Raw genomic sequence first — 24,315 nt, forward strand, 5'->3', positions numbered from 1 at the left:
TTCTAATGAGCCAAAGCAAAATAAAGGCAGATTATACCTTTAAAAGGAAAAGGGTGACAAAAAATAAACTTGAGAAAGTGATGATTCAAAAAACAAATAACATCACACAAAATGTAAAAAGTGGTCAGAAATAAGAAAAAAACAACAGAACCTCCTAAAAACGGGAATGATCAATAACAAAAAGTTAAAAAAAAATTAATTCCTCAGAGGAACTGGTCCAAAAAAACTATAGCCAAAAATAAATGTCAAAAGTAATAGTATTCACTAAAACAAAAACATTTTTTACTTTTAAAAGCAAATGGTTAAAATCAAAACAAATAAACAAATGAAAACTCAAAAGGAAGCAGCCTTTTTTAACTTGTCTATTGTTTATTGACAAATCATTGAATTATTATTGATGAAAAAAGAACAATTCAGCAATATTACACAAGAGGGATTGATGTAACGCTCACCGACCCTTCTAAAACATATTCAGTAACTGGTTTGGTCATTGTTTTGATGTCATGTCTTATTTTGATGAAACAAAATATAAGTTCAACAAAAGCCTATGAACTCTAACTTGATCAAGTGATTACTTCTCAATTAATTTTGATACCTCTAAAGTGTAGTAACACATTTAAAGGATTACAAAAAAAGTAGCACCATTTTATTTTTTATAGTTCATGGAAAAATATGATTAAACATTTTTATTGTTAGAAATGATGACCATTCGTTGTCTTCTCTTTGCTGTTAGACTTGAATGATGAGCTGGATAACACCAGGATAACAATACAACAAAAAAATAAAAATAAAAAATACACAGTCCCCATGGGGGAGGTAATACATGATGTGTCACTGGAGCTGGACTCTGTAGGCACATATGAGGAGCTTCACCTGAGGAAAAGCAAACATCAGCACAATCACAAGGTATGAAAAGCTTACTGAGATAAGTAAAAAACTAATATGCTAACAGTTGTGATGCTAACAACATTCATGCTAACGTGCTAAAAGCCTTCTCTGCTCAATGTAATGCCAAAATGCTAATAGTTATCAGACTAACAACTGGTGTGGGCCTCACAATATAAATTCCATAAACATTTTGTGTGTTAATAGACAGACGCTAGAGCGTTAAGCTAACAGCCTGCATAGAGCTCATAATATAAATCCTGCAAACACTTTGTACCCCAAGAGACGTACATTATTGTGCTAACTGAGCCAGGTTGGACACCAACATGCTAACCGTTAGTCTACGAACAACCTGCGTCCAATCAAAATGTCACCCCCAGAACATCTCAGGCCTCACTGTAGAAGCACTACAAACTAATTGAGCTAACTCAAAGGGTAGGATGCGAACAGCTGGTCACCTTGGCTGAGGGCGCCTCCGCCAGTCGAATGAAAAGTTTGTTGTTTCCCACCACGGGACTGAAGGAGTAGATGAAGTGACTGTCCTGTTTCAACACAACAAAATGGCCTCAAGTCAACATCGCCACACAAAATGGCTGACTGCAGTATCGGTACTGAACACACCAGGAAGACGGGCAGCTGGAACTTGTCGTTGAGCACCACGGCCTGTACACCGCACGGGCCGCCTAAACGGGCTGTAATCTCGTTGCGGAAATTGGCGTGGAAGATGAAGAGGAGGATGCCCATGCCTGCAGAGGAAGGATACAATGCTAACAGTAAGTTCTAAAGTGAAAATGCAGATGGAACAACGAGCTGACATATGCTAACATATAGCAAGATAGCGACCACAAGACAGAAAGCATAACGCAGCTCGGTAAGTGTTTTCCATCTTGCCCAGTAGTTTGGTGCTCTTTGGAATGAAAATAGAAACATGATAATATCCTAATATTTTTGACACGAAAATGCTAACAAACTAACCGTTGGTATGCTCACATCTAGTCAGATAACAACGAGAGAACAAAAATGTATGACGGTAGATTGGTCAGGATTCCACATCTTACCCCATAGTCTGTTGCTATTAGGAATGAGAATTTATCAAACGCTCACATTCGTTGTTGCTAAAAAGCTAACATAGAGCAAGACTGCACCGCATAGGTTGCCAATGAAAGAACACAGTGATTGTGGGCTTGTGGGTGAAAACGATTAGCTCTATGTTTCTGCCTAGCAACAAGTGACTAATGGTGTTATTTTTACCCTCTGTTTGAGGCTGAGGCTTATAGGTAAACTCAGTGGCGAAGTCGGGCCACTCGCACAGCCGGTGAATAGCCAGCGGGAACACGGGCTCCAGGAGAACTAGGCGGTTCTCAAAGTACAACCGTGCAGTTTCCTCGGCCACGCTGGACAGCCTGTTAAGAGTGATCATTTTTTTAGAAGAGTCACACGCTGCTTCATGAGGTCCCGAAAGAGACTCACATGCTGGTGTGATTGCTGATAAGGTCGCACACGGCCAAGTAGTTGTTCTGCTTGGCCAAGTACAAAGCGGTCGTTTTGTGCTTGGATTGGATGTTGCAGTCGGCGCCCTTCTCCAGTAGGAGGCGCACAATGTCGGCGTTGCCCCGCTTGCATGCCTGGTGGGTGGGCAACAAAGACACTGGTCAAACAAACCCAAGATCATTTCAACCGTGTTGAGGATGCCTACTTCTGACTGGGAATCAGTTGGACTAATTCCCCAGTAGGAGCCGAAAATGGCTGTTTCAAAACAAAACGGCTGACTTTCTGTTCAAATTCGGGCTTGGGTTCTTAAGACTTTTTCGTGCATCCTAAAAAAATAGACACCCGAGAAGTCCGATAAGACAAATAAGTGGTAAAATGGATCCTCACCTTCATTAATGCCGTTTCGCCAATTTTTGTTTGCGCGTTGACATACGAGCCCGCTTCCAGGAGGATGGCCACGGTCGTCACGAAATTCTGAAAAAGCAGAAATGGAGGAACAAAAAAAAAGATTAAACGCTAAGCCTTGTGATGGTCAGATGAGGTGAAATCCCATTTTTGTCACCTTCTCGGCAGCGTGCATCAAGGCCGTGGTGCCGTTATGCTGTCGACTATTCACTCGGACGCCCTTCCTGATCAGCAAACGCAGGATGTCGTCTTGACCACCTGCCGCTGCCAGCATGCTTAGTGACATCCCGCTGACATCCTGGTATCACGATACCATATTAGGAAAACACAGTCACTAGTCTGACGAAGATGGCAACAACTTCTGCATTTGATATTGAGATGATATCATACCAGAGAACGGCGCTCAAATTTGAATCCTAGATGGCTTTACGTGTCCCTGAACATGTTTTTTTTTTTTTTTATCCATTTCATCGCAATGATGCCCTTTTCATTTTCAAGTTTCACATACTTGGTTTTCATTCAATATATCCATATCAATGTGTTGATTGGCGGACAGAGAATTGCCACATCCGCAAATGTGAAGACAAAAGCAACAACAAAACAGGGTCGGGGGACTGTCAAGACAAGAAACGTTTTATTGTACAAGCACAGGTTCTAAGTTCCTCACGAGACATCATCCAAGGCCTAAACTGGGGCCAACATATACAAACATTGAAAAAAAGTACTCGCTTTTTGCTGGGTATTACCATCAACGTTGGAAGAACATATTGAAATTGGCTCGGCAATATTGGAGGCTTTTAAGTGATTTTCCCCACGCTAAATACAGTAAAAACTACATCAGGATATAATGGAAGAGATCTGTAACACACTTGTTGTGGATGAACAAATGGAGATCGGGAAGGTTTTCATTCCTAGAGGACAAATGTATCCACTGTATTGTAATTTTTGTGAGGTTTGGTTGTGTGCTGGATGCAGCCAAATATCGGAGGGTCAAAGCCAGATCTGGGAAAGACATGCCGGACTCAAGTTTGGATGAGATCCAAGGGCTACATTGACAAACCGAATATGTACAAACAAAGGTGGGGGCAAAATGTCCGCCGCCAACCTTCACATGGTTCAATTTTCCAAACGTAATGACACCACTGCGGTCGCGCGGACCACTCCAAGTAGAAATAAGTTGTGCGATCGTCGTGAGTAGGAAAGTGCAAAAGACAGAAAGTGTCCAAATTTTGGGATCATGTCAGACTTGCAAAGGAAGGTCAAGTGAAATGTGTACCACCACAGCACATCTACAACCGGCCACACAAAGAAACGTATCTATGTTAGCTAATTTGACAGAGCGGACAATTACACGTTCGAAGATCTTGCCAAGCCACCGCAAGTGATGGAGGACAAGCGCCGGCCGGTGCGCTTTCAATGCAAGTGAATGCAAAAATCAACTTTGATCTAAGTACTCGATTAATCGATGGGACTCGATTCCAAAAAGATGAGATAGTGTTCATACTTGAGAAACCACATCAAGGAACCACTCGAGGGGAACCCGGGGGAAAAAAAAATATGGTGAGGTTTGGCTGGAAATTTTTGGAAATCAAATGTTACAACCACTGTTGTATTGTTTCACTCAAACAACATTCTCTCAACAGCACTACATTCGTTCTACACCGTTGCTGTACAAGGTTAAAAATAATTATAAATAGATCATTAAAATGAATATGGCAACACTGTGCTACTTATACTTGGGCCAACAACATTGGGACAGTGAATTAAGTGCAGATATGGGGACATCGACTGATGGTTGAAATTGGTGTGATGAAATCCAAATCATTGGGTTTTGAAATGAATGCATTCAACATATGGAAAATAATGACAATCTTACACATTTAGTGTGTATGTTGTTTGACATCTATGGCCCAGTGTCGTTTCATATAAGCCTTTCCTGTAATCGTGACTAATATTGACTTCAATTGTTCGAGAGAGAATACATCCCTTATGTACAAGGTTGGCCTATGTCGCTTTAATTCACAACAAAATAATTGCTTTGCGTTCAACTAAACAGGCCCAAATTTCACCCAAAAGTAAAAGTGAGAGCAAAACGAGATGAAATCGCAAGATTTTCCCAATGTCAAATAGGCGCCTTGGATTGATAAAGGTTGGGGACCGCTTGAGGGGACTCGAGGCTAATTCGTGCTTTCGGCATCCGTGTATCTGCAGGGTGCGCATTGAACCATTTTTTCCAGTTTCTTCCACATTCCAAAAACATATTTTTCAGGTTAATTGAAGACTTTCAATAGTCTGTAGGTGTGAATGTGAGTGTACATGGTTGTTTACCAATATGTACTCTACAAATATACCCCACGTCTTGCGCAGAGTCCACCGGTGATCCAGCTCACTTATAACTGAAAAGGATAAGCAGTAAAGAAAAAGGAGAGATGGCTAGACAATTTCCCATTGCACAGCAGCTCATCCCTCATCTCAATCAACTTAAAACCAAGTTTTGTCCCCAAACCAAGCTTTTTCAACGTACCATTACACCCCTATTAATTACATAGCGGCTGCAGCTATGGCATGCTACTTACGCACCTGACCTGAACCGTAGTGTGTGGACCGCTAAACCTGAACGTTTGTATCCAGTTACTAAACTCATGCCGCAACATATCCCAACATGTCAGGTCGCGTTAGTTACAGCGACAGGTACACTGGACCATCGCACTCCGCGTTGGACGCCGGGGTCTCTAGTTCCTGTTTGCGTTCTTCAGTCAGTTTTGGCAGAGCTGCCATTAGACCTCGTCTCTTCATGGACTGAATGTTGTTGTGGACAAAATACTTGACTTCCCTCCATGTACGGCTATTCAAAGCCGGCTCAGCTGCCAAGCACGCATCGCAGTCCTTTTTTCCCGGCACTTTAGCCAGTTTGCACAAGTCTCCAAACTGCCGCCGGACGGCTGCCTGTTCCTCGGTGCTCCACAACCTTTTGTGCCTCTTCTGGGGTTTCGTTGTAGACGGCGTTTGTTTGTGCGAAGACTTTTGTTGAACTGAGGATGTTGGCGCAGCCTCGTCGGGAATGCCGCCTCCGTGGACCGTCGGGACCACCTGCGCACTCATGGAAGTCCTCGGCTGACTGGTCGGGTAGGAAGGCACAGTGGAGGGATTTAGGGCTGTGAAGGAGGACACCATCATCTCGCTTCGGTCACTAAAGGCCGAGGAGAAGGCAGAAGAGAAGGCCGGGACCATGGGCGAACTTGGGGAGTTTAGCGTTGTGAATGTGGGGAGCATGGAGGTGCTGGGAACATCGAAACTGGGAAGCATCGGGGGGTTTAAAGGGTCAGCGTAGACCGGGGCAGGCATATTTGAGGTATTTGGCGAATAAGGAGGAGCCATTGGATGGATACTATTGGTTTCCGAAGCGTATACGGGTGACATGAGTGCACTGGTGGTGCTGAGCGGTGTGAACGTGGGCACCACTTGAGTGTCTGTGGCGTTCAGTGGCGTGAGTGTGGACATCAGCGGCTGACTGGCGTGGATCAGATTTGCATTTGGAGAACACAAGGACATGTAGCTTAAAGACATCTCTGGGGTGTATGGATTCGGCGGCACCTGCGGCGGTGGCGCCATGCAACAATTTGAACTCTCTCTCAGGTGGTCCGGAAGCCCCGATGACAAGCTACAACCCGCCGACGCGTCATCCAAATGTCTCCTTTGGACTTCCTCGATCAGTTTCTTTGGCTTTGCAGCTCTGCCTTTCCCCGCCTCCTTGTGCTGCTTACTACGCCGACGCATGGTCTGGATGCTGTTGTGCACGTAGTTTTTCACATCGGTCCAAGATCTGCCAGCCAGATCGGGTTCAGCGGCGATGCAGGCGTTACAGTCCTTCTTGCCGGGAACCTTCATCCTTGTTATAAAATCACTCATGCGATGTTTGACGGCGGCCTGCTCACATTCGCTCCACGGTCGCCTCTTCGGGACGGCTTTGGGTGGCATTCCTAAAAAAACAAGACATCAATTGGTTGGCAAAACTTGAAAGAAAAAGATCTGAATATGGAGAACAAACTCGCACTTCAATGGAAGGGACCCATGGAACGAGCAGCGCACTTATGAGAGAAGCCCACGCAAGTTCTTGCCATCCCCGCAGTTATTGTCAGATTGCGCATTGGAAATGCGGCTTACAGTATCTTTGCAATGCATGAACACTAAAAGAGGCTCACCGTTGCTGACCATGTTGGCTGGAATCGGCCGTCGCGTGCGGTCCAACTGGAGCAAGTGTTTACTGGCCTCCTCCAATAACGATGCATTTGTGGACAAGGCGAAGCACTCCTGGCTGCTCTTTCCGAGCAGCCCGGCCACTCGGTCCAACTCGCCCTGGCGGAGGCTCATGAGTTGCCAGCAGCAGGCGATTTGCTCCCTGAGCACTGGTGACAAGAGTGCTTCGGGGTTCCTCACGCCGCATTCCACCGCCGCCCTACGGAAGCAGTCCAGCCCTCGGATGAAGGAGTGCCCTTCAGTTCGGGCAAAGAGGTACGGGTTGCTTCTGGACACCCCAGCATCTTGGCGATTTTCCACCAGCAGATCCAGTGACAAAGTCATCTTTTCGGTGAGCAGGACAAGCATGTTCCTGCCAAACTGGCCTTCCAGTTCCACACGAGTGAAGTGCCCGCAGACCTCAAGTTCCAGTTTGTTGCATTTCTTGATTTGATCAGCCGAGGGCACAAAAGCACCCCAGAGCTTTTTGCTGGCGTATGTTTGCAAAAGAAGCCGACCGATGTTACCAACACGCGTCCGGTTGAAAAGGCAAACATCGGCTAGCGTGGCTTCGCTTAGCTTCTTCCAGTTTGCCACGCTGGGATTGTGCCTCAGCTCCCGTCTGGCTTCATCACCCTCATCGGCGATGAACCGGTGGAGTTTAATCAGGTCCTCCGTCACGCCGGCCGCGTCTACCTCTGCCCTCTGGACCTCTGTTTTGGAGGTTGAGGGCGCTAAGGACCTACGAGAAAAGCGTTCGCTCCATTTCGTATCTAGTAACTGTATGAAGGCCCTCACCTCGCCCTCCGTCAGCCTGTCTTCGGTCATGCGACTCTCGCCGAAGGCTATCTCGGCAGCCCGTTTCAAGGAGTAGCCAATTTTGGACACCAGGGAAAAGGTTTTGAACCGGCTGCAACTGGGATCAAAGCCGCTGGCTTTTTTGGCGCCCTCCACTGCCAATTCGAACCTGGATGGGAGGCACAGTTGATGCAGGTAGCGCACGCTGCCATCCAGCTCTTTGATGGCGATCATGAACCGGCCCAGCTGTCGCATCTTCTGTCCAATGTAGGCAAACTGAGACTTGTCGTGGCCATACTTCGCTAATAAGGTGCTGCCAAATTTGCAAATGAGTGGGTCATGGACAATGTGCCGGGCGATGTCGTCCTGGTGCATGGTGTGGATGATCTCCCTGCAGCCGTCTGTCAAGAATTCTGACCTAGGCAGTAGGAGCGAGGCAGGGCTCTGCTCTGCAGTCTTCACGTTGGGAATTTCGGAAGATTTGTCATCACCCTTCCTGGCTTGGCAAGAGCGCTCGTGACGCCACAGGTCGGTCTTGCGGTAAAAGGTGAAGCAGTGCTGGCAAGGGAGAAAGTCTCGGACACATATTTTAGTGGTCTTCACCTCTGTCTGTGTGACAACTTCCTTGTCTCCTCCTTTTCGGAGAGCTTTGGCACGTTGCTCGTAATTGCCGTTGTCGCGGATTTGATCCAGCAAGGTCTGTCTGACTTTGGAGCCTTTTGGGAAGTGAATGGCATGGGACACGTCTGTTTCCTTGCCGTGTTTCTTCTCCAAGTGCTTCTCCAATTGGCTGAAAGGCATTTGGCAGTAGAAACAAAAGTGCTTTTTACATGGTTCCTTATCCTCTTCTTCATCGGTGCTGGATTCCGGATGAACAACCTTCCTGCACATCCGTTGACTGGAACGGATCGGCTGTTTAGCTTCGATGGTTTTCCTCCGGCAGGATTTTGGCACTCTGCCGTCGTCTGTTATCGTCTCCTTGGATGAAATTGAGACTAAATTGGTTGTTTCCTCACTCCTGTCAGGTTCGACAGTTTCTCCCGCTCGGTCGCAGTCCCTTCCGTCTGCCGTTCGGTCCGAATTGTCATCTTTTGGGCCCTCGGGCTCAAGAGTTTCTGGTCCTTGACCCGAACTGCCCTCAGATTCCGGCACATCTTTCTGGAGGTTTTCATTCCCGCTGGCAGTCCTGTCCTCTTGTGGTCCATTTAAAAAGGTTGACACAAAAAGAGTTTCTGTTCCTTGACCCGAACTGCGCTCTGATTCCAGCGCACCTTTCTGGAGGTTTTCATTCACGCTGGCAGTCCTGTTCTCTTGTGGTCCATTTAAAAAGTGAGACATAAAAATCCCATCCCTTGGACTCCTCTCGTCAAATGACCTCTTCGCAACCACTGTAGTACAAGCCTGCAAGAGAACAAGTAGACGTATAAGACTGGCCGCCAAAACCAAAACCTGCCGTGTCTCTCAACTGGCCGCTGCCACTTCAACAATCATATGCACATGTCCCCGCGGTCGTGTGACTGCACCAGCACCTTGGCGTTGCCCCGCAAACGCTAACGCCCGAAGCTCATTCAACCAGGCTCGCTCAATGTGACCCCAAAATAAATCCAACCAAAAGCAACACACCTCTAACAATCGTCAGTAGAAAGACCACGTCACCCATTCAAGGACAAGTTAATGGCTTTATTGGATCAAGCAGCGCGTTGACACGGTCCAACCGACAAGCTTGTCATTGACGTGATGGGATGCTGACGATGAAATGGACAGAATAGAACATTTGGGTGTCCTTTTTGTTGTTTTGACTTTAGCAACTACAGTCTGTGTTTATCAAGCTAGGATTCCGAGGATGATGGGTGATTGGTGCATGGCACATGTGCTACATGATTATGGAAGATGATAAGTGCTCTTATATGATGTGTACCTGCTTCTTGTCCACTTTCTTGAGTCTTGCTCAGACATCTTGGTCGCCTGAAAACACAGATAGCGTCAGAGAGTTCCTACAGACCAGCATTGGATGGATATGATTTGAGGAGGTAGGATAGAGTGTTAGCAGCTGTAAATATGGTTGAAAGCTGACAGTTGCGGCCCGTCAAACAGACTTACGAGTCCTATCGGTCATGCATTACAAAAATGTGAACCTCGCCTGTCAACCTGCAAATGTGTTTATATACAGTTGTCTCCAGAGTAATAGCAGGGCGCTTAAGGAATCCCTAAAGTATTAATTCCTATACAGAAAGTGAATAGAAAAAAATAGCTGCGTTGTGTCATTACAAATCTCCATATTTACTTTTTTTATACCGTTTAAAATGGCAGCGCAAAAAGAAATTGTGGAATCTAGTGCAAAGGCATTTGGCTAAGATAGCCACTTTGGTGGACTTCATGCAAAAAAGTTTTAAGCACTTATCTCAAAAGAGTATGTAAAAAAAGTAAAAATTAGTTTGGGTGAATAACAGGAGAGCAAAACGTAATTGGACTGGACTGGAATATGGCCTCTGTGGGACACAGATGTGAAGCTGTTTTCTGGAACAGCCCATCATCAACTCAATATAAGGTCTGTGTGACTCACAGTAAAGCAAAAAGAACTTGTGGAATGTGGTCCAACTGTCCTGGGTTGTAAGAGCAGGTCACGAGTTGACTTCATGCAACACAGAGGTGAAGAATTTGTCTGAAACCGTGCTCAAACAGGTAAATATCAATGTAGTGATTCCCAGGCCAGTGTCCGATGGTCCTGGACTGGAATAGAAGTTCCAAGTTGGAGTACACGCAACAAGGATGGGGTTTTGTTTTTTTCTAAAACCGTGCTTATACTAGAAAATGAATTCAGTGAGTTTGCTTCATGGACTATTTTCTTCATTTCACTTTCAGGAAAAACAAATAATACATTTGATCTCATTTTGGAGTTTTTTTTGTCCTTTTGTTTTGCTATTGGTCTGAAAACAACCTTACGTGGAATACATAGCTTTGTTATCAAGATGTTATCAATTAAAAAAAAAGAAACAATAACAACAACAAATGCTCTTACCTGGAATTGTCGAAGTGAAGATAAAGACCTTGGACGGAGTTGATGGAAAAGTGACAAATGTACCCAAAATATGTCCTGTGGGAATTGCTGTTTCGTCCTTAAAAATCACAACCAGAACTGATCTTGCCAAAAGCGAAACTTTGACAATGAAATGACTGGTAATAATCATTCATTGTTGTTTAGGCCATTGAAAAACACAAAAACAACAACAACAAAAAAAAAAAGCATCCGCTTGCTATCAAAGTAGCTGCAATGAACCATATTCATGCCAAATTTGACGGGACAAAAATGCACAGCATGAACCCACTCATTCACACACCGGCAGGGCAACCAAGGTGCAAAGTGCTGAATCGTCCTACACTCATGTCCAGAGCCAGAGGCAGACCGATAATATCAATCCAAGATAACCAGAAGCTAAAATAAGCAAAAACAGTCATTTTAGTCTGTTGCTGATGTGCTCATTTTTTTTCTCTCACTGACTTCATTGGATGAACTCAAAGTCGGTGTGTGTGTGTACAATTTTTGAGGATTCATTGATTTACATGAGACCGACAGAACTTTCAAAGCCGATTCCAGTAATCTCAGTGTAATTTTCTGAAACCCAAAGTCAGCGGAGACATACTACAGCACCCAGCGACCTCGAACAGGATAATTGGTATTGAAAATGTATAAATGAATGACATTTAGGTGTTCATATGCCAAATGCTTGGTACGCAAATGCACTGTGATACACTTGAATCTGGTTCACATGTATTATATTCAATGCGCATGCACGCCACTTATGAACACCCTTGTTTTTAAATAGAAAAGGGTATTATAAATGAATGTTAAAAAAAGGAAAATAAAAAGTATTATTGAGCCAATAGAAAGAGCAATTTTTGAAAAATATTAGGAAACATTAGAGACAAATGTTAAATAATCCCAAATTGTTGAAAAGTCTACAAAGATTAAAAACACTGAATTATAATATTAAAAAAAAAAATCACATATGAGGCAAATTACTCAAATAGTATGGAAACAGGAAAAAATTGGGGTAAAATATATTGTGACAAAACATTTTGAAATAATGGTGACCGAGTGAAACATTTACTCAAAAAGAAAAATGCCAACTGTGAAAATATGAAAATGATTACAAAAACAAAAATAAATTACATAAATAGAATGACAAAAAGGCAAAGTTGGGCCAAAAAAAGAATAATGAAAATATGTACAAATATTTCAGAACTGGAATTAAAAACAAAGAAATAATATATGAAATGATATATTAAGTATTAAAATTGAATAAAACTAACAAAAAAAAATCTAAACCAAAAACATCTAAATTGTGAGGGTAAAAAAATATACTAATATTAGGGGGAGATGATAGACAGAAAAACTGTCAGAAAAATAGAAAATGTTTAAAAAAAAAACTGTGCATTCAATTATTTTCCCGTGGAATAGTGATAACGTGCTCAAATGAACACTTGTCTCTGCGCTTTGTCTTTACTTTATGGATAAATCTTACCTCCTGATCCAAGTTGTACTCCTCTTTGGAATTGAGCGCCAATTTCACCGCCACGTAATCTCCGCTTTTCACGGCATCTCGCAGCTCACCTAGAAAAGGTGGGATATAGAAGTCTTTTTTACAACACTCACACCCTGCATGCTAACAGCTAAAATTCTGCGTGGACTTAGGATGCTCATTCCAGATCAGCTCGGTGCTTGTATGGATAGGTGCTATAGTGCTACAGAGAGAGCGAGGATGCTAACATGCTAACACATGCTAACACTGCAAGTGTGTTCAGAATGCACAAAAGGAGCTAGTAAGAATTTGACATCTTAACCTGGAGTTGGGTCGCATTTGTCATTTCATATTCATGTCATTTTTCAACTGAGAGTTGATCAAACGCTAACATGCTAAAGGTGGACATGCTAATATATTGCAAGATACATGAAAGAATTTTACAGAAAGATCTGGCGCTATTCAAAATGACAACTGGTAAGATGCTAACAGCGGACAAGTGCAAAGACTCACTGGGTGATAACGGAGGGCCCGACAGGATCTCGTCATCTCCGTTCAGATGTTTCTGGAAGTCGTCCAGGGTCATCCAGTCCAGGTTGAGATCCATTCCCAAACTCAACGTGGCCGGAGCTTTGTCTGTTTGTGCGAGTGGGAAAAGACACTTTACACATAAACCCACTTCAGCGTCCATACAACAGTGTCGCTTTTTGATTGGATCTTTCAAGGAATTTACAGGAGCGCAACTTTATATTCACCACCCTGAGGGGAACTATTAAAAAGGTAAACACATTACCAGTAGTGCAACTTTTTTGTATTAATTACCAGGAACAAAACTCTGCATCAGTGAGCAGGAATGGAACTTCGTTTTACTTCCACGAGAGGAAACTTTTTGCATTAATTACCAGGAACAGATTTCTGTATTCACTTGTAGGAATGGAATTTTGTTTAATTAAACCTTGCATACATTGTTATGAGCTGAACCTTTTAATTGTTTACCAGATTTTGTATTAATTACCGAGAGCGCAGCTTGTGTTGTTTACCAAGAGTGGAGCTTTTCCTGTATAATGGAATTAAACTTTGTACTAGCTACCGGCCAAAATGACACTTTTCCTTTATAACTGGGGATGGAAGACTGTATTGATGACCAGGGTAGAACTTACAAGTGGAATTTGTATTGATGACCAGGAGGGGAACTTTGTGTTAATTACTCGGTGTAGGTTTTGAACTTGACACAAATTTCCACTGGTGAGGATCAGTATTCATGACCAGGAGTCTAACTTAGTCTTAATTACAAATAGTGGAACTTTGTATTTATTCCCACTAGTCTCACTCTTGATGAACGACCTGGGTTGAAAATGTGAATGTACCACAAGGAATGGAATTTTTGTATTAATCGTTATTTTATTTTTACAAGATTTGTGTGTTGTCCAAAAAATGGCACTGAATTTAACGTAACGCAAATCTTAACGCAACACACTAAGAACCTTGAAAAGGGCAAAAAGTCCACCAACACAGATTTTGATCACAGAATTTATTTGTAAGAACTTGTAATAAAAATAATTCATCAACCAAAAACGACTGAAACTAGTAACATAACTTGTTTTTCCTATTTAACAATTCATACAGAGGGTCTGTGAGTGTTTTTTATCAACTCCAATTCCAGTTTGTACAAGTCTCTGAAGCTCTAAGTCGCTTTGCGCAGAGGCCCACATTGTTTGCGCTTTGGCACAAAACACGTTCCATTTTGTTGTCCTGATTGCTGCTGCGCTTCCTCCTGCAAAACTTTGACAGGCGCTCATCTCCGCCTTCTCTTCTCCATTTCAGGCAAAATTAGGCTATTGGCTACCTCGTTAAGAAAGAGCCGCCTCTTGAAGGATTTCGTTTGGTTCCATTCAGGGTTAATAGTGGTGAAGAGAACAAATGCATTATAGCATGAAACATCCAGCATATGATAGAATAAGCACATTGCCCATCTCACTCCCAGCTGTCGGCAGGAGTACGTGGCACAACGCTGCAAATACACACGCATAAAAAACAAACAAAAAAAAAACAAACATTAGCTGACATCAGACAACAAGACGGCTTTGAGAAAGCGAGAACTTGATATGCAAAACCTGCGCTTACCTGGTCCAGGCGATCCACAGCGCCTTTGCAAATGTTATAGTCATGAATGATTTTGGGCATATTCTTTTTCTCCTTCATGAGCTCGGGTTCCCGGTGCTTGGTGCTCAGAAACAGGACATTTTTGCCCCTGCTCGGGATGAATGAGACCAAAGTCTGCTCTGCTCTGAAAGCAAAAAGGCTGGAAAAGACCCGTCTGTCTGTCATGTTCAGAAGTTGCGGTGGAAGCTGCGGCTTATTTTTTCGAATTCTTCCCACCAAAGCCATCCGTTTTTTGTTTAATTCAGCAGCCAGGGCAAAAGAAGTGAAAAATTTATCTGTGGTCACCGTGTGGCCCTCCAGTGTGTCACACAGCTCCAAAACCACCCTCATTCCCTGTTGCTTTTCTCGCTTGCCCCCGGGAGGCTTCCCAGTGTAGACTTGCATGTTCCAAGCGTAAGAGGTAGCAACGTCGCAAACGGTCCATATTTTGATGCCACGACTCACCGGCTTCGACGGCATATACTCTTTGAAGGAGCAGCGGGTGAAACAAGGCACCAGCATCTCACCGACGCATATCTCCCTATCCAGATTAAACATTTTGGGCACCAGGTCGTTCCACATCGTCCAAAGGTCAATGATAGGGGCCAGTTTGTTTGATTCTTGCTGCCTGCTGGGTGTGTCGCAAAATCGAAGGGCGCCGTTGATCTGACAGAAGCGCCAATGGGACATCGTGTCAACAAACATGGCTCGTCCAGGGTTTTTGCGCCATAAGTTTGACAAATGTTGTGACTTGAACAGCCCTGCCAGGATCAGCAGCCCCAGGTAGGCGCGAAGCTCCGCGACAGTCAGGGTCTTCCAGTTGAGTGAACTGGATCTATGGAGGTTTGTCATTTTCACGATATGGGCTAGGATGTCCTCGTTGAAAAATAGATTGAAAGCAGACTCGGGGGTGGTGATCCTGGCGATGGCGTAAAGAGTTGGCCCGGGGGTAAGAATGGGAAAGGGGGTAAAATGTGTGGCTGTTTCATGAGTGGCAGCCCACAACATTTTATTTTTCGAGAGCCACTCGCTGACCTCCTCCGTTCCATTATTTTCGACCTCATTCCTGCCACCATTGCCGGCATTGTTTTCAACCTCCTCCTCATCCTCCTCACAATCGCCATCGGAGGAGGAGGAGAAGGCGCAATGTTGATAAATGTCGTCTTTGTCCAATGCGTCCTCAGCATTCTTTAAAAGACCGCCTGAGAGAAGCTCGTCTTCAGAAGTCTTGAAAACTGAGTGACGCGCATCCTCCGGGTAAATGCGTCTTCGTGTCACTGTGAAGAAAAAAAACTAAGCTGAACAGACGGAGCTCATATAAACTACCCGGAAAATGCCCTCAACCAATTCAGGATTTTATTTTATTTTTTTAAACGCCCAAGAGAACTTCAGCCAGCCTGTGAACATGCGTGTGCACAAGTAGATACCGTAAATTCCGGGCTACAGACTGCACCTGATTAAGAGCCGCATGCTCAGATTTATGAAGAAAAATCAATTTTGTAATTATATGCGGCGCACCATATTGTAAGCCCCTGGCCAATGAGTAGGCGGGGGTTTGCTTCTGCGTCCCTGCCGCCGGAGCGCCTCCGGGTGAGGCAGCGGACGCAGTCCCCCGCTGAACCCCAGCAGAAAAAAACGCAAGATTTCTTAAGGTTAAAATAATCTCCATATTTTTACGAGCATGATAAATGCATTTGCACAACGAAATTACGCTGAAACACATAATAAGAGATTGAATGAATGTATAATACAATAAATGTCGAACATGAACAAGCCGTCTGGACGTCTGCGCCGTAGTTAAATAGCAATTACCGTAAATTCCAGGCTACAGACCGCACCTGATTAAGAGCCCCATGATCAGATTTATGAAGAAAAATCAATTTTGTAATTATATGCGCCGCACCGTATTATAAACCGCTGGCTAATGAGTAGGCCGGGGTTTGCTTCTGCGTCCCTGCCGCCTGAAGCGCCTCCGGGTGAGGCCGCTGACGCGGTCCCCCGCTGATCGCCCGCAGAAAAAAAAACGCAAAATTTCTTCAGGTTAAAATAATCTCCATATTTTTATGAGCATGATAAATGCATTTGCACAACGAAATTACGCTGAAACACATAATAAGAGGCCAGACAAAGAGAGATCTTGATGCACATTTGCATAATTATGAGGAGAAATACTGCTACCCACTAGGCTTTCAATAGAATAATGCAGTCACCTTTTTTATTTACAGTCCGAGTGAGAGGCAAATCAAATGTCAGAGGGTCTTCGTCCATATTTATTATTTCATCCGGGCTGATGGAATTCTCCGCAATCTTTGTTTGTTTGAATGTGCGGAACGAAGCAAGTTTGTCCTCGTAATTGGGAGGGAGCTGCTGACACAACGTCGTGCGTGCCCTAATAGACAGGCTTTTCCGTTTCATGAATCTATAACACCACGACGGCCCACCTTTAAAAGCTTTGGTTGTCTTTTTACACTTGCTCAGTTCTTCTTGCCGGAGCCTCCACCTTCGCACCATCGACTTGTCTATGCCAAGATTACGGGCAGCAGCTCGATTTCCTTTTTTAACTGCCAGAGTGATCGCTTTGAGTTTAAAAGCTGCATCATATGCTTTTCGTCTGGTATTCTCCATGTTGATCAGGGTTAGAAGAAAGACTGAAATATGGAAGTTGTGATTACCGGTAATCATACAATTCCATTAGACCCCTGTGTACGACTCATTCATTTTATTGGTCGACTGTTGCCGAGTAACATGGTCCATGTTTTTCCTGCGATGGGAAAAAAAAAAAATTAAAAAGCCGCTTCATATTACACGCCGCAGTGTTGAAAGTGTGGGAAAAAAAGTAGCGGCTTGCAAATCGGAATTTACGATATATATATATATACAGTAAATATTCCCATCCCCAGAATTCTATGAAAAGGAATTTCCTTCAACCGTCCGGAATTTACGGTACATTACAGCGCCAGCTCTGTTTTATCCAAATTATTTATTTTAAAACGACTATTCGTTAGTTTAGTATCCGCACATCGCTTTAGTATACATTTTTTTAAAACATATATTGATTTAAAAAAAAAAAAAGGCAGCGCGAGAGAGAAGCCCGACCAAACCCGAAGCAATGATTGACGTTTGAGGCCGATCGGGCTCGGGCTCAAGATCTTAGTTCTACTTGGGACACACACAGGCCGCATGCATTTACATACCTTCACACACGTGACATGCACATACATACCTTCGCGCTCTGGGAATAAAACAGGTGCATGCAGAGACCGCGTGCGGAATCTTATAGGACTGAGCCCTGCTCAGGTCCGAAATGTCCGTCCGCTGGGCTCCCCATAAAGTACGACACAACACCAACGCAGACTGAAATATGTTTAAACACAACTTCTATATTTATAATGGGCTGCTGGGTTCCGCGAGTCCACTCGTTTTTAAGCCAAAAAAAAGGGAACTAATTCACGTCAATTTCTTACATAAAAACCCCAATGTTATTCTTCGGATATTTACACAGAAAGATATTACAGGTGAAGACGCTTTAAACTTTTTTATTCAATCCTCTTAGCATCAATAAATACGTACGGCTACCCTGAAATATAGCACACAACTGCATTGTACGATATGGGTTGCTGAAGCTTTTTTTAATCAACAGTTCACAGACAGTATTCAAGTTTCTTCTAACACGTATAACTTAATAACGTATCTTCTTATCACATATACCACATACCGCATCCTATAGAAAACGTCACTCATCCCCTTCATCATTCTCCTGCGCACTAAAACCATCAAAGTCCTCCAATTCAGTGTCTGAATTAAACAGCCTCAGGATCTCATCACCCAATGGGCCCACAGTCTCCTCTCTTTTGATGTCACTCGAGTGCGCAGCGTCTTCTTCCTCACGCAGCAACCCAGCCTTTCGGAACCCATTGGTGATGGTTGATGTTTTGACACGGCTCCACGCACGTAAAATCCACTGGCAGACTTGAGTTAAAGATGCTTTGCGCGTATGTCCTGTTTTGGTGAAGGATTTCTCCCCGGCTGTCAACCAAGTCTCCCACTCTTGACGCAGTGCCACCTTAAATGCCCGGTTCACGCTGATATCCAGTGGCTGTAGATATTTAGTGGTACCTCCAGGAATCACAGCTGGAATTGAGTTTGTGCTCTTGATGGCGGCTTTCACAGAATCGGTTATATGGGCCCTCATGCTGTCCATAATGAGCAATGCTTTTTTTCGGTGAAAAAATCCCCCCGGTCGCTTTGAGTAGCACTCTGTGAGCCATTCCTTCATTAGGCTCTCGGACATCCAACCTTTGTGATCGACTTTCACCACGATTTCCTTCGGGAATTTTTCCTTTGGCATTGTCAGCCGCTTAAAAATGATCATGGGTGGCAGCTTTAGGCCCGATGCTGCGCAGCTCAAAACACAGGTAAAATGTGTTCTCTCGTGGCCGCCTGTTTTCAGTATGACGGAGGAGTCACCTTTTTGATTTACAGTCCAAGTGAGAGGCAAATCAAATGTCAGAGGGACTTCGTCCATAATTATTATTTCATCTGGGCTGATGGAATTCTCCGCTATCTTTGTTTGTGTGAATGTGCGGAATGAAGCAAGTTTGTCCTCGTAATTGGGAGGGAGCTGCTGACACAACGTCTTGCGTGGCCTAATAGAGAGGCTTTTCCGTTTCATGAATCTAAAACACCACGACGGCCCACCTTTAAAACCTTCAATGTTCATCTCTGTAGCGATAGTTTTAGCCTTCCGTCTGATTTGTACAGTGGAAACACTGCGGCCGCCTGCTCTTTGACTGTGAACCCAGTCCTCCAGAAAGTTTTCAAGCTCAGGCCATCTGCTATGGTTACCTCTGAAAGCTTTGGTTGTCTTTTCGCACTGGCTCAGTTCTTCTTGCTGGAGCCTCCACTTTCGCACCATCGACTCGTCGATGCCAAGATTACGGGCAGCAGCTCGATTTCCTTCTTTAACTGCCAGAGTGATCGCTTCTAGTTTAAAAGCTGCATCATATGCTTTTCGTCTGGTATTCTCCATGTTGATCAGGGTTAGAGGAAAGACTGAAATAAGGAAGTTGTGTGATTACCGGTAATCATACAATTTCATTGAACCCCTGTGTACTATTCATTCATTTTATTGGTCGACTGTTACCAGGTAACACATTTTTCCCGCGACGGCGAAAAGAGCGGAAGTTGTGATTAGTCATACAATCTCATTGGACCTCACTGAACGACTCATTCATTTTGTTGGTCCATGTTTTTCCCGCGATGGAAAAAAAAAAATTAAAAAGCCGCTTCACATTACACGCCGCAGTGTTGAAAGTGTGGAAAAAAAAGTAGCGGCTTGTAATCCGGAATTTACGGTATTCAGATCTGCACATGAACCGTTGGCGAAAGCAATAAGAGTTGAGAACAACACATGCATTTTTGAAAATTTGTGGGCAGACCTTTGTTTTGCCCACATGCACACAAAATATATTCATATGTGCAAAAAAATAAATAAAATAAAATAAAAATAAAAAAGCACTTGGTAATTAGCGTAATGGTATTATGGGGGAACACCGCATCACGATTGGTCGGCAAATGCACTCGTGCGTGGGGACTCGCGCGCACACCTCAGTATTTCCAAAAATTGCTGACAGTTTTTAGGGCATGAAATTGTAGTTATGTATCGGCATTGCTATGCAAGCAAACACCATTAGTCTATGGCGCCACCTGGTGGTGACGGGGGCTTAAAACGCTGAACGCAATTTTGAATTTTTTCCCCGTTTTTGAGCGGCCGCTGAAGGGAACCGATTCCGTCATCGCGGGAAATGCGTTGCAACACGTCAGGTTTACGGAACATTGAAAATTGCGATTCATAAAAGGGAGTCAATGTGCCAAGAAATGGACATTGAACAAGAACTGGTGTAAGTCTTCCTCTCTGATATGCCATAATTCAGAAACAGCAGCACGGTACCGCTTTGAACTTCTGCATGTTTTAACAACCCCGGTGGAATATCAGCGCCCGAGTGTTTTTTTTTCTCTCTCAATGCTACCTTTTTGATGTAACAAGTGAAAACCATCCAAATGCACAAAAGAAAGGTTCAAATAACCCCGCTGCGCGGAGTGACACTCACCGGATTTGTCAGTGGGCTCCGTTGGTTGCTGGTCCGCATGGTCATCAGACGCCGCGAGGGGTCGGGGCTCGCCGTCCTCCCTCTTCTTCTTCCTGTCTTCTGGCGGTCCCTTCGGTTCCCAGCCGGGCCTGGTCTGGCTCTCCTCTGGCTTCTCCCGGCGCTCACGGGAATAGTCTCCGGTTCTCGGCTTGCTCGACGCGTTCTCTCCTTCCAGCTCGTCGCTGTCCAGGCTGAAGCCGTACCCCTGGCCCGGTCTGGGGACGGCTGGGCGTACGGGAGACAAAGGCTTGACGTTATTTGGGGCGTATCGAACTTGGACACAAAAGACTACCGGGCTCTACCTTCGGGCTGCTTGGACTTTTCCATCCTTTCGGGTTCTTTCAGTGTCGGAGATTCTTTGACAGGCTTGATCTTCTCAATCTTCCCAAGGACCTGAAAGGGAACTTGGTATTAATTACCAGCAGTTTAATCACCAGAATTAATTTAATGAGATTGCCTTAAAAGAAGCATCAGGAATCGAGGATATGGCGAATTTTTTTTCTCCACAGCAACACCGGAAGACAAATTAAAACGCTTTCTCAGATTCATCAAAGGTTGCGAACAAAACTTTTAAAATCAAAGTTTTGCGAAAAGGTTAAATGGGCAAAATTCTTACAAGTTGTGTTCGAACGTGGCCCATTTGCGGTCTTGCTTTCAGAGGGGAAATTGGCAGTAGATTTGGGTATTGAAGGAAGAATATAGATGGTAGGTTTCCCAGATCTACCCCTCGCATGCTGTCGCAAACAAATGTTGAAAAGCTATTGTCAATTGCACCTTTTTCCAATCGTCTGTCTTGGCGAAGATAAAAAAACATTTATTCTGAACAAGTTCAAATGACAGTCGACTTTCGAAACAGTGCTTGCCTATGAACCGCTCTATAAATCACACAGCCAGTGAATAACAGTCACTTTCCTTTGACACAATTTGAAAAAGAAAAAAAAAAAAAACATGAGTTTCATCTTAATATGGACAATTCAATCAAACCTGGCGGAAAAGAAAAGAAATCCAGCATTTTATCCGTATCTGAATGACCCGAGCAACGTGCTCAAAGTTGGAACACGGCATTGCGGTGGGGAATGCAGAATTCCCGCGTCTGCGAACAACATAGCCAGCAAGCAGCTTGCAGTGATGATGTAGCGGGAACCGAGCGTTGTCTTCTTCTCCTACAAACGGAGGTCTAAGTGGAATGGGGCGAGCCGTTGAATTGTGATTGACCCTGAAGCTCTCACTTCTGCAGTCTCTCGTTCACAAATGACTGAAATCAACTACCGTTGTCCCAGTACAAAGACGAACACGGTGAGCCGTGTTAACGGCTACCGTCCAGTCACTCCAACAACCAACCTCACTAAATGTCAGGTCAAGGACGAAATAATCAACAGAGCATTTCACACACCTGCATAATGCTGACACCAATGTGAAGATTTTTCCGTTTGTGTCGTTCAACTGTGCATTTAACACAGCCTTTTCAAAATGAACTGCGTACAAAGCTGAGCTTACCTGGGCATTAGTGGTTCACCTGGATACCGGACTTCCCCAACAACAGACCCCAGGATGTCACGGTGGGAAACAACACCACCTCCTCCACTCATCGTGAACGCGGGGACACCTCAGGGATGTGTACTCAGTCCCCTCTATTCCATTTTTAGACATGAGTGCTCTCCCACTCAGACAATCATCGTCAAAGTTGCTGACGACACATGCCTTGTAGGACTGATCAGCAGCAAAGATTAAAAAACAAAAACAAAACAACGGAGGAGGACAAGCCGGCATCTCAGGCGTGAAATCAACGACCTGGACCTGAATACAGCCACGATGAAGGAGATGATCACAGACTTCTGGAAACGCAAGAGTATTGAGCGCACCGCCCTCAATGTCGATAGAGAGGAGGTAGAGACGATGGGAAGCTTCCAAGTTCCCCACATCCCGGCAAACAAATCCCATAGAGGGGAGGGAAAATACCCCAAGACATTAAAGTCGAGAACCATGAAATGCTAAAACAGCTTCTACCACCCGCAAGCTGTAAAATCAATTCGCCCCCCAAAATAATGACTCCACACTCTTTTCACACAAGTACACTACAATGAACAAAATCGGTACAATACTGTCCGATCAAAACCGGTACAACACCTCTTATTCAGGGCCCAGGTAACGCCCCAATCGGGGATCAACTTGCAAATGTCACATGACCAAACTCAGAAAACAGGCGAGGTGTGATTGGTCGGTACCTGAGCAACTGTGATGTCAATTTCAGTGGACACCAAGTAACAAAATACTCTTAACATGGCGGCGCGGCTACCTGCAGCGGCTTCTCTCTCTCCCCCGGCAAATCAGTGTTCTTCGCGTTGTTTATGTTCCTTGTTTTCACTGAGTAGCGTACCAAGGCGCGCATACCCTCGCGAGTTTCTGCTCGCCATCGGCAGAGCTAAAAAAACGGACAATAATCCAACAAAGGCGAACAAACTGCTTAACTGCGATCTGCTGCGTGACTGCGGTCTGCTGCGGAGGCCTGCTCAATCACCGACCCCCACTCCTGCAACCAGCCCACGGTGGAAGCGCCATCGACGGAATCTCAGGAAGCAGAAGAGGGGGAAGCGCGGAGGTATCCGGGCTAGGCTAGCAGCTAGTCCTCATCGACCGGCGATCCCGACAATCACGCTGGCCAACGTACGCTCGCTGGACAACAAACTGGACTATATCCGCTTACTTCGGACATCTTCCAAAACCGTGAGTGACTGCTGCGTTTTTGTTTTCGTGGAGACATGGCTCAACGACAGTGTACCGGACTGGGCTATTCGGCTAGCTGGGCTAACGTGCTGCCGAGCAGACAGAGAGCTCGTCGAGGGGGGGAAGACTCGCGGCGGGGGAATCTGTGTTTACATCAACGATGCCTGGTGCCGTGACGCTGTTGTGGTTTGCAAGCGCTGCTCACCAACCTTGGAGTTTATGATCATCAAATGCCGGCCATTCTACCTGCCGAGGGAATTTAGTGCCATATTGCTGGTTGCAATATACATTCCCCCTGGCTCAACCAACAGCAGGAGTATGGCTCTGGCTGAACTCCATCAGTACATCAGTGAGCAGCAGACAGCCCACCCCGACATCTTTCTCATCTTGGCTGGAGACTTCAATCACGCAAACCCCAAGAGCGTGCTTCCACAACTACATGGCCACATCAACTTTCCCACAAGAGGCAAAAATATTCTGGATAACGTCTACACCACAGTCAGAGGATCCTACAAAGCCCTCCCCCTCCCCCACCTTGGTGCCTCAGACCACACCACTGTGATGCTAATGCCAGCATACAGGCCACTGGTGAAAGTCATCAAACCAGTGAGGAAGCAACTACGAGTGTGGCCTGAGGGTTCCACAGAAGCACTCCAAGACTGTTTCTTCACCACAGACTGGAGTGTATTCAAACACGCAACAACTGACCTCAACGAGTACGCGGAGACCGTCACGTCCTACATAAGGAAGTGTATGGATGATGTCACGGTCACCAGAACCATTACCATCGAAGCCAATCAGAAGCCATGGCTGACAGGTGAGGTCCGCAGGCTACTAAGGGCCAGGAACACCGCCTTCAGAGCTGGAAATGTGGTGGGCCTCAGGACTGCCAGGGCCAACCTGTCACGAGGCATCAGACTGGCCAAAAGACAATACTCAAGGAGGATTACAGACCAGTTCAAGGA

The 24,315-nt window shown here is 44.8% G+C and overlaps 1 protein-coding gene across 3 annotated transcripts in view; it reads right to left on the bottom strand.

Annotated features, from left to right (window-relative positions):
* Positions 1–349: 349 nt before the first annotated feature.
* The window catches only part of mphosph8 (M-phase phosphoprotein 8), a 29,270-nt gene continuing 5,304 nt past the window's right edge, over positions 350–24,315 (bottom strand). Inside the window, exons 4-14 of one of the 3 annotated variants that reach the window (XM_019880442.1) lie at positions 20,929–21,019; positions 20,588–20,851; positions 12,849–12,971; positions 12,339–12,427; positions 2,939–3,079; positions 2,764–2,850; positions 2,356–2,510; positions 2,137–2,288; positions 1,507–1,631; positions 1,344–1,427; positions 350–873 (exon numbers count right to left, since the gene is read on the bottom strand). In XM_019880442.1, coding sequence (XP_019736001.1) covers positions 832–873; positions 1,344–1,427; positions 1,507–1,631; positions 2,137–2,288; positions 2,356–2,510; positions 2,764–2,850; positions 2,939–3,079; positions 12,339–12,427; positions 12,849–12,971; positions 20,588–20,851; positions 20,929–21,019 — 1,353 coding nt within the window. In that variant the 3' untranslated portion in view covers positions 350–831. Of the gene's footprint in view, positions 874–1,343; positions 1,428–1,506; positions 1,632–2,136; positions 2,289–2,355; positions 2,511–2,763; positions 2,851–2,938; positions 3,080–3,387; positions 4,786–5,155; positions 6,762–6,983; positions 9,217–12,338; positions 12,428–12,848; positions 12,972–13,942; positions 14,347–14,459; positions 15,755–20,587; positions 20,852–20,928; positions 21,020–24,315 lie in introns of those variants that run through there. The other 2 variants (XR_002169512.1, XM_019880432.1) reach the window with 2 other exon arrangements.

The sequence above is a fragment of the Hippocampus comes genome, unplaced genomic scaffold (genome assembly GCF_001891065.2).
Source record: "Hippocampus comes isolate QL1 unplaced genomic scaffold, H_comes_QL1_v1.1 scaffold214, whole genome shotgun sequence".
NCBI classification, from domain to species: domain Eukaryota; kingdom Metazoa; phylum Chordata; class Actinopteri; order Syngnathiformes; family Syngnathidae; genus Hippocampus; species Hippocampus comes.